General features: G+C 46.9%; 1 protein-coding gene across 2 annotated transcripts in view; it reads left to right on the plus strand.

The window, feature by feature from the left end:
* TMEM201 (transmembrane protein 201) overlaps positions 1 to 6026 on the plus strand; it is a 38375-nt gene extending 32349 nt beyond the window's left edge. Inside the window, exons 8-11 of one of the 2 annotated variants that reach the window (XM_055001049.1) lie at positions 541 to 612; positions 2711 to 2989; positions 3365 to 3506; positions 4508 to 6026. In XM_055001049.1, the coding sequence (XP_054857024.1) occupies positions 541 to 612; positions 2711 to 2989; positions 3365 to 3506; positions 4508 to 4934 (920 nt within the window). In that variant the 3' untranslated portion in view covers positions 4935 to 6026. The remainder of the gene's footprint in view (positions 1 to 540; positions 613 to 2710; positions 2990 to 3364; positions 3507 to 4507) is intronic. The other variant, XM_055001048.1, reaches the window with a different exon arrangement.
* The last annotated feature ends 2960 nt before the right edge of the window (positions 6027 to 8986 follow it).

Raw genomic sequence — 8986 nt, forward strand, 5'->3', positions numbered from 1 at the left:
AGCATGCAGCAAGTCCCAGATTTTATCTCCAACATCTCTGGTTGAAGGAAAAGCCTTCTTCAACCCGAGCGAGCCTCGAGAGCTTGCTGCATCTGCTCAACGGAGCTCCAGATCTGTGCAAGGCAGAGGAATGTTTTCCTTTGTGCACATTGTGAGGCGAAGTGTCTGCTGTCCAGGAAAAGAGCACCTGCTCTGCATGCAAAACAAGCCGATTTCTGGCATCTGCAACGTTGCCTGCCTTTTGTCCCAGTCTCCCACTCTGATCCTACCCAACTCGTCTCCTGGAAAGGCAGATGCAAATTCTTGTTGTTGCTCAAACGCTGGCTTAATTCAAGATGCAGCTCAGCCCCCAGGTGAAGAGTGCTTCTGAGCATGCATGAAGTGCTTTTTTCTCTCTTTACCAGCAATTACAGATGAAGGGTTTCTTGGCTGAGGCACCGTAGATCTCCTATGCCTCTTACAATTAAGATCTTTCTAAGATTATTTGGGGGATAATGTCTTTTTTGGGTTGTCTGTCACTGCTTTTATTTTACTTTAAAGATTCTGGTTACCTGTTCAGCGGAAGCCGCCCCCCATCGCAGACTTCTCATTCCAAGGAGTCACCCGTGTCAGGTAAGAGCGGGAGGAGAACAAACTTTGTGCTTGAGTACCTCATTCCCTGAGGTGCTAGTGTTCTAATGCAGGGAGGTCACGCCTCAAGAGTTGAGACTCTTTTGCTCTCTTCTTCTTTTAATGGCTTTTGCTACGTTTTTACTTTTTGCTCCTTGCTGGGTTGGGGTGGGTGGGCAGGTTCATTACTGCTGCTGTTTTTATTAGATCATTTAATACGTTAGCCCTCTGGGCATCAAGTTGGTTGAGAGGCAGGACAGAAATAAAACGCATTTTAAAGGAAGATATTCAAATTGTAAACACCCTCTACGAAGTATTGTCGAAGGCTTTCACGGCCGGAGAACGATGGTTGTTGTGGGTTTTCCGGGCTGTATTGCCGTGGTCTTGGCATTGTAGTTCCTGACGTTTCGCCAGCAGCTGTGGCTGGTATCTTCAGAGGTGTAGCACCAAAAGACAGAGATCTCTCAGTGTTAGAAACCTAACCTCATTACCTCGCTTTAACCCAGGGGGCACGGAGCCTTTCTTTGAAACATCTTTTTTTTTCTCCTCCTTTGTACTTTGCAACAAGAAATGAAACAGTTTTGTCCCTTCCGCCGCCACATGTGACATGTCTGTTGCCCTTCTGACCCCGTCTGTATCCCTTCTCATTCTGGCTCCCCCCTTCTCCTTAAGTTAGATGGTCCCCAGGAAATGAAAGCTGCTGCGAACTCTTCAGTGATTCTCTCCCAACAGATCAGTTTTGCCTTCCCCCAGAGAATCCAAGGACCTGTGTTATTTCCATGTGTACTGAGGATTCTTTGGAAATCCTGGCGGCCTTTTGTGGAACTACATTTCCCGTTCTGCTCTGGGAGGGAAGGGTCAGTCGGTTTAAAGTCAATCACAGATCCACTGGGGCTAGAAGATGCAACTGTTTATTTGCTTGGGGATTGTGGCTTGCTGTACAAAATGTCGTTCTTTTAGGAAGTCCAGAACACACAGAAGCTGTTGGAATGTGGTCTGGATTTTTGCCAGCATTTCGGAAAGATAATGTGCTTTGATTTTGCAAAGTATTTGTGCGGAGGGGGTGTATCCCCTTCCCATTCCTTTGCGACTTGTTTTGCCCTCTTAAAAGTTGCAGGGGAAAATAGACTCATGTTGACCCAAATATTTCTAAGCCTTTCTGCAAACATTGATCAGTTGGAACATTGTGGCTGGGCTGTGCGTGTTTTGTTTTAATAAGCCGTGAGGACAACCAAAACTGAAGTTGCATCAATAATTTTGCACTTTGAATATATGGGAAAGTATCTTTGCTTCGGCAGAGGAACGCTCTCGATTTCAGAGCATAGTCTGATGGATTTTCCACTGAAGAAATGCAGGTCTGGCTAGATGGGAGACCTCATAGGGAACCACAGAGCTGAGCTCTCCTCAGTGGAAGAGCAGGGTGGAACAATAATAATAAAAATCCCTGAATAGCAAGATGGTGGGTTTTTTTTCTCCTGTTCATGGTTTGGACAAAAGAAAGTACTTCTTTACCTAGACTGCAGAACTCCCTGCCATAGGGTGTCGTAATGGTTCATTGCTAGGTTTGCCAACCTCCAGGTGGTGGCTGGAGATCTCCCAGAATAACAACTGAACTCTAGGCCACAGAGATCAGTTCCCCTGAAGAAAATGAATGCTTTGAAAGGTGGGCTTGTATGGCATTATACTTGCTGAGGCCCCTCCCCTCTGCAAACTCCGCCCTCTCCAGGCTCCACCGCAAGAATCTCCAGGAATTTCCCAAGTTGATGCTGGCACCTCTATCCATAGTGTAGATCTCTTAGAAGGGGGGTTAGGAGCTTTTAAGGAGAATACTCATAACTATGGGACTAGAGGGGGTTGGACTAGATGACCCTTAAAGTCCCCTCCAACCCTACAATTCTATTAGCCTTGATGGCAAAATCAAATCCCCAGGCAGCGTACTTCTGGAATCCCATTGCAACAATAGAGTTGAGGCTTTGGCCCGGCTTGCAGGCATCTAGTTGGCCACTTGTAGGAAACAAGGAGCTGTACTGGATGGACTTTTGGATACCGAAGAGCTCTTTTTACAGGTCCCCCTCTTCTTTGCCATCTCCCTCTTTTCCAGAATATTTCTCCCTTCTGTCTGGAAGCTGCGTCCCTTCCCCTGTCCCGTCGCCAGCGCCCTCCGTCGCTGGCTCAGTGACATCCAGTTCTGGTTCCCTGCGTTACCGCCGGCCCCTCATCAGCCCTGCGCGGCTCAACCTGAAAGGCCAGCGGCTGATGCTCTTCCCATCTCAGAGCCAGGCCCCCCACGCGGAAGACCACGTCCACTCGGAGAACAGTGTCTTTGCCTCGGACCCGCCTGCCTTCCCAAAGCGGAGCCGTGGCGACCGTGGAATGCATGGTGGGTTCTGTTTGTGGGCTTGGTGGGAACCTGATGAATGAAATGGGGGTCTCTGCTCGGGTCTCTGGTTCAGATCCCCACCCTAGTGTGATGCTCACTTGGGTCAGTTGCTCTCTTTTAGTCTAATCTACCTCACAGGGTGGTTGTGAGCATAAAATGTGGGGACCACACATCAGCCTTGCCGGGATGAAAATTTGACAGCTTGCTTGGAATCGTTTGCTTTGAAAAGAGAGCCAGCTTGAGTCAAGAAAAATGATTGGAAGAGGGGGAATTAATTGGGCACAAAGGTAGTTTTTGGGAAATCAAAATGAGAGGCACGTGCCCATACTTCAAGAAGCATTTGTGTGCAAACATTTGTCTGTCTCCTGCCTTTAGATATGAGGGCGGTCATCGACGCAGGAAGCATCTGTAGTGACCGCTCCATCAAGAAACAAGACGATTCCTCCCATTCGTCAAGCTGTGTGGTGGACACCACGACAAAGGGGGAGGAGCTAACAGGCTGGAGAGGTGAGTGCTGGTATGCGCACGCCTGCACATGGATCTGCTTAGGAATGCCAGTTGTCCAGTCTGTCCTCAAAGATCGGTGAGGGAAGTGAAAAGGCCAGCTTCATTCCTTCTGCAGCCAAGTTTATCGCTTAGTTAAGAGAACGAGTGTTTCGGCTCATGGTACCAGTTTCCCCTGGATAGAAGCATGGCTAAAAACCACTCTATCTTCGTTAAAGTCGGTCCTGATCAATGCAGGCGAATGCTGTTTTATGAGGCACCCTGTGTTTCTCAAACCTTAACCAAGCCTGCAGATGTCTTGGATTATGGCCCTGGGGTTCCTGGGCGGAGGTCATGTTGAATTCCCGGACCTGTTAAATCTATTTTGTGTGTTTATTTAAAACATTTATTAGCCACCTTTCCACCAAAAAGGAGCTCAAGGCAGCTTACAGTATAAAATACAAACAGAACATAGATTAAAGTTAAAATACATTAAAAAGTGGTTAGGCAAAAGCCCGTTCACACATGCAAGGAAGGAGGTGGTTGAGTGAACCGAACCGGGGGGCAGGCTGAGAATCAAGAAGAATTAATTTAATTTAAAACGTTGCCACCTACTTATCCAATGGGAGGCCCATGTCTAGCAGCACCCTCAAGCTACAAACCTGCTCTTTCAGGGGAATTGCAAATTTCTTCCCCTTCCTGTAACAGTAGCACCTGAGTTTTGAAGGGATTCATCCTTCAAATGAAGGTTAAATCCCCTTGCAAACATACAACTAATAAGTAAGTAAGTGAAGGGGGAGGGGCTCAGCCTCTCTTCCTACTGTGCTAGTGCGTGGATTTATTTTATTAACGTCAAGGGCCACTCAACTCTACCCCTTGCATTCTCAAGGAAATCCGTTCTCCTGCATGTGAGAATCAAGGTCATGGTTAGAATCTCAGGACGGGTTTTCATTCCGTCAGATTTCTTAATTCTCCCCTTTCTTCTGTATTGGCTTTTTTCCGGCGGTCCCCTCTTGCGCTTCTCCCCACTGCAAGGTCGCTTTGGGAACTCGACTGTCCGAGGTCTGCTTGCTGTGAGTCTAACCGTGAATGCCATCTTCACATCGGCCTACCTCTACCAAAGTTTCCGCTGAGTCACGTGGCCGAGGGAGAACTTAGTTCCTCGTCGCCGATGCTGTGCTGCTCCCACAGGGAGATTCTTTCACAAGAAGGACTTGACCCACCCACGTCTCTGTGTCATCAGCCACGGATCCAAGCTGCCTCTTCTTCAGCCTTTTCCTGTTTGCCTGCTACGGCTGCTGTTGCAGAGGAACCCGGACTCCTCATTTCATCAGCAGCTGAGCAGGCGGCCAAAGAGATCGCATCCAGCATTGGAGGAGCATCTGGTTACCACACGCTTTGTACAGAACTGGTTTGTGGGAGCAGGCTCAAAGAAACCATGGGCAGGGGACGTCCAAAGTAGTGGAAGCGGCCCTGATTGGGTTCCACCTCTGAACAGGTGGCTTTGTTTTCAGTTGTTCTCTTTTTCTTTTTTAGCATCCATGTTATTGACTCACGAGAGTCCTCTAACATTTTTCCAGGGTGGCCATATTGGCTCGAGACGCTCTGTGGCTGCCTCGTTTTTGTTTTTCCGTTGGGTCAATCTTCCGACTTGCCCTCTGCCTCCAATTCATTCTGGTGCTGACGTAGCATGCATTGCTTCACTCAGCGCATGGTTGCGGTGTTTTATTTTGCTGAGTGTTGAGGGTTTTTTTAATACTTACATCACAGCTCAAGTTTTTTGTTCTTTTGACTCCCCCAAGACGACACCAGTCCTTCTGTTTCAAGGTGTTTCAATGGCACCAGAGCACGTTGGTGCTTGCTTGGATCATGTCGCTTGTCAGAAGCTCAACATTTGGACATGCTGTATTAAAATGGGGGTGGGGGGCAGAGGGGAGAGAGTAGTTGTTGCCCCATAAAGGTGTCTCTCCCAGCAACTGGGGCATCTGTGGTAGAGGTGGAGAATCTCTTCATGAAACTAAGGTTTAGTCTGCTTAAGCGGCCCAGTTTTCGTCCTGTCACCTTAAGAACGCCTGCGCATTACCATTTACAAGGCCTCTTCCTCATACAAAGCAGATGAGGTTGTGAACCATTTCAGAACTTTGGAGGAATCGCCAAACAAAACATTCCTTGCATGTTTTTTTTTTAAAAAATACATCCAGAAAACTAGCATGTCTGGAAGGATAAAACTTCCTCCCTGACTGGTTAGCTTTCTTTCTGTAGGGGAGCGGCATGGAGGTGCATTCTGAAGCGGTGCAGCCAAGACAAAGTTTAACCGTCAAATCAGTTCTTTTAACTGCCCTTTCGTAAGTGCTGGGACTAAAGATCTCCAAAACACACACCCCAGTTGAGTCCTCTCTAAATAGCATATGACAGATCTCCAGTTCGAGACCCCCCTGCGTCTTCCCTGGTCATCCTTTCTCCTCACATCTTTGTTGACTGCTTTTTCCCCAGTTCTAGCACCCTGTTAGACAGCACTGATGACCATATCATCCCCAATTTGTGCTTCAGGTCCTGTTATGTTCCTCTCCCCCCCCCCCCCCCCGCACCATACAGACACCTTGTTTTTTCAGCCCCACAATAACACACCCCCCCCCCCCCACATCCCAGTAATTTCCTCTAGCTTTTCTTCTTTGGGGAGGTTTTGGTGGCTTCGCTCAGCACCAGTGCTTGGCTTCCGGCTTCATTGTTTTGGTGGCAGCACAGACCTGTTTGTACACATTTGAAATTGCATTGCTTAAGGCTGGAGAGGGGGACGGTCGTTTTTGAGAGTTGGGAATGGCCTGGTCTGTAGGGGATGTGAACCCATGCAAATTCCTTGTCCCGTTGTGCCTCTGGTCAAATGGGTTTAGTAGGTTTTTGAAACTGTACCAAAATCTGCAGTTTGTTGAGCTGGGGTGAGCTTTGACAGACACCACAAATAGTGACCCTTCTTCTTTTCCTTTTTTTAATCAAGTACTGTCTGCAGGGAGAGAGAGAGAGAGAGGGAGGGAGGAGAAACCTGTCCTTTGGTACATGGTGCTAGGAAACTCTGGTGCTCATACTCTCTGGTGCAAAACTTCACAATTCACTCCCGTGTAATAATCAATTTCCGGCTGCCTTAATACAATTTCGATGCATTCTTCATCTGACCATAGTTGATTTTTCTTGCTCTCTCTCTCTCTCTCTCTCTCTCTCTCTCTCTCTCTCTCTCTCAGCTTCCAGCATGGGAGACTTACTGGTGCCAATGTTCACCTTTTTTTTTTTTTTGTATTGGGGGGGGGCAAAAAGTAGAACTTATGAAAGTTGACTTCTGCTTCAACTGGGATCGCAAAAAAGCACCCGAGTTTAAATGCCTGTCAATTCTGAGACGGTGAACTCTTTTAAATGGCCACAGCTCCATGGAAGTGTCTTGTCCTTTTCACCCTCTGTGTCAGGAAGGAATCGTGAGCTTTCCCAATCCCAACACATGCATGTGATTTATTTTGGGGGTGGGTGGGTGGGTAAGAGTTTACATTTGTATGTGTCGGCGTACTTTGGGCCGTTTGAATTCTGGCACCGTTTGGGTCGTTTGCAGGCATCAACAGAGTTTCACTTGAGCCCTGTGAGAGCTCCGTGCGAACGACGTCCCTGGTGAATGTTGAAGCAGCTGCCTTCACAAGTGACTCTTAATCAGTATACTGTGTCCTGGAAGGCTTGAATTTTGGGTGGGTGGGCTTTTGGGAGGGATGGGGAGGAAGTGTGAAATTAGTTGGTTGTGAAGGCAACGGTAGTCTCAACTGGAAAAAGTTGTACATGTTGTACTTTATATGTTGAGGGGTATCCTGACCTTGTATAGTTCAGTTAACATTTGTGCTTTAGGTTTGGGGGAGATGAGTGGGGACTCCCCCTCCCCCCACCTCCTCTCCTTCCTCCAGGAGGTTTCGTGTTATGTGTTGGAGAGATTATTTTTCTTTATTAAAAATAAAAACAGATTGTCATGTCTCTGTCTCTCATAATTTAACTGTCCGTCTAATTTTGAGCTATGCCCTTCCCATTTTTTACATTTAAAAACTCAGTGCAAAATTTCAGACGATAAACAGCAAAACTAGCGGAAAGAAATTGGAAGTGGGGGGACACCACTGCAAGGTGGTATAATTGTGTTTGGAAAATCATTATAATGGACAAGATCTCAACACAAAGTACGGCAAATAAAAAGTCTTATCTCAAATGCCATTAAAAATGCTTCCGCCTTGATACCGTTATCAGTGGAAGAATATCAACATATCAATCAGTGAAGGAATAAAGACCTATGTTGGCTTGAACCGTTCTTTCTGATATGTTTTCTACATGCAAGATGGCTTTTTGGTGCATATTTATCTACATAATTTATAGTCCACCTTTCTCACTGAGACTCAAGGTAGATTACAGTAAATCAATATAGAATGGACACCAGTAAGTAATGTAATAGGCATGGGATACAGAAATTAAAGCCAAGTAAAAAATATTGAACAAGCTGCATACAAAGCAAAGTATCGACGTGGCATATTGAACGACGCAGAAACTATCTAACAGGATAATACATACAGCAGCAGATAGTAGGTATTGTGCACAGTAGTATAGCCCGCAGCCTCCCCCTCGGTTAAAGCCCTGTAGGAGCTTTTCTACCATCGAGGCCTCCCTTTCTGCCTGAAGCACTACAGCCACAGTTGAAGCACCTCAATGACCTTAAACCTGCTTGGTGGGGATCCTGCAAGTCATTCCTACTGCATGGCTTTTACTCCACATTACTAAGGGTGACGCAAGGAAGAACCGCAGGGTCACTGCAATCTCCCTTTATACAAGCATGCCTAGTTTGGCCCGTCCCCAAGCGTTCTGGTGAATTAAGAGTTTCCTGGATAGGGTGTTGCAGAGTTTCTCACTGCAGTCCATGCAGTAAGTGGATTTTAAGTGGGTTCTTCACACACAGTCCCTTGGGGGGAATGTCCAGTTTATCTGCATTTAGAAAGGAAGGCGATGTCTGTCCGTATCTGGGCTAGTTTCTTTGTGAGGTTGCTGGATTTCCTCTCCATTTGGCTGAATGTGGTGCTTTCCATGGGCATAGAGCCAGAGGAGTTAGCCATGTTAGTCTGTGTTGCAAAATAGTGGAGCCCAGTAGCACCTTTAAGACTAACCAACTTGATTGTCACATAAGCTTTTGAGAACCACAGCTCTCTTCGTCAGATGCATCATCAGCTTTCAAGAACCACAGCTCTCTTCGTCAGACGCATGTGTTTCGGGTGCATCTTCCCGACAAATGACCTGTACTGTTGGGTGACCCTAGTGTGACTTGTTTTTTTGTTTCTGAAGCTGGGCTGGCAGAGTAGAATGCCCTAGCTATTTCTCTAATATATGCCAAGTGAGTTGCTTTATGCCGCTCTGGGCTTTCCTATACCTTCTGTCCTTCCTGGATTTTTTTGATGAGATGCTTCAGAAGGCTTTCCTGAGCTGTAGGAAGTCAGGGCAGTGGCTACTACA

Source organism: Eublepharis macularius, chromosome 17 (assembly GCF_028583425.1).
Source record: "Eublepharis macularius isolate TG4126 chromosome 17, MPM_Emac_v1.0, whole genome shotgun sequence".
Taxonomy (NCBI): Eukaryota; Metazoa; Chordata; class Lepidosauria; order Squamata; family Eublepharidae; genus Eublepharis; species Eublepharis macularius.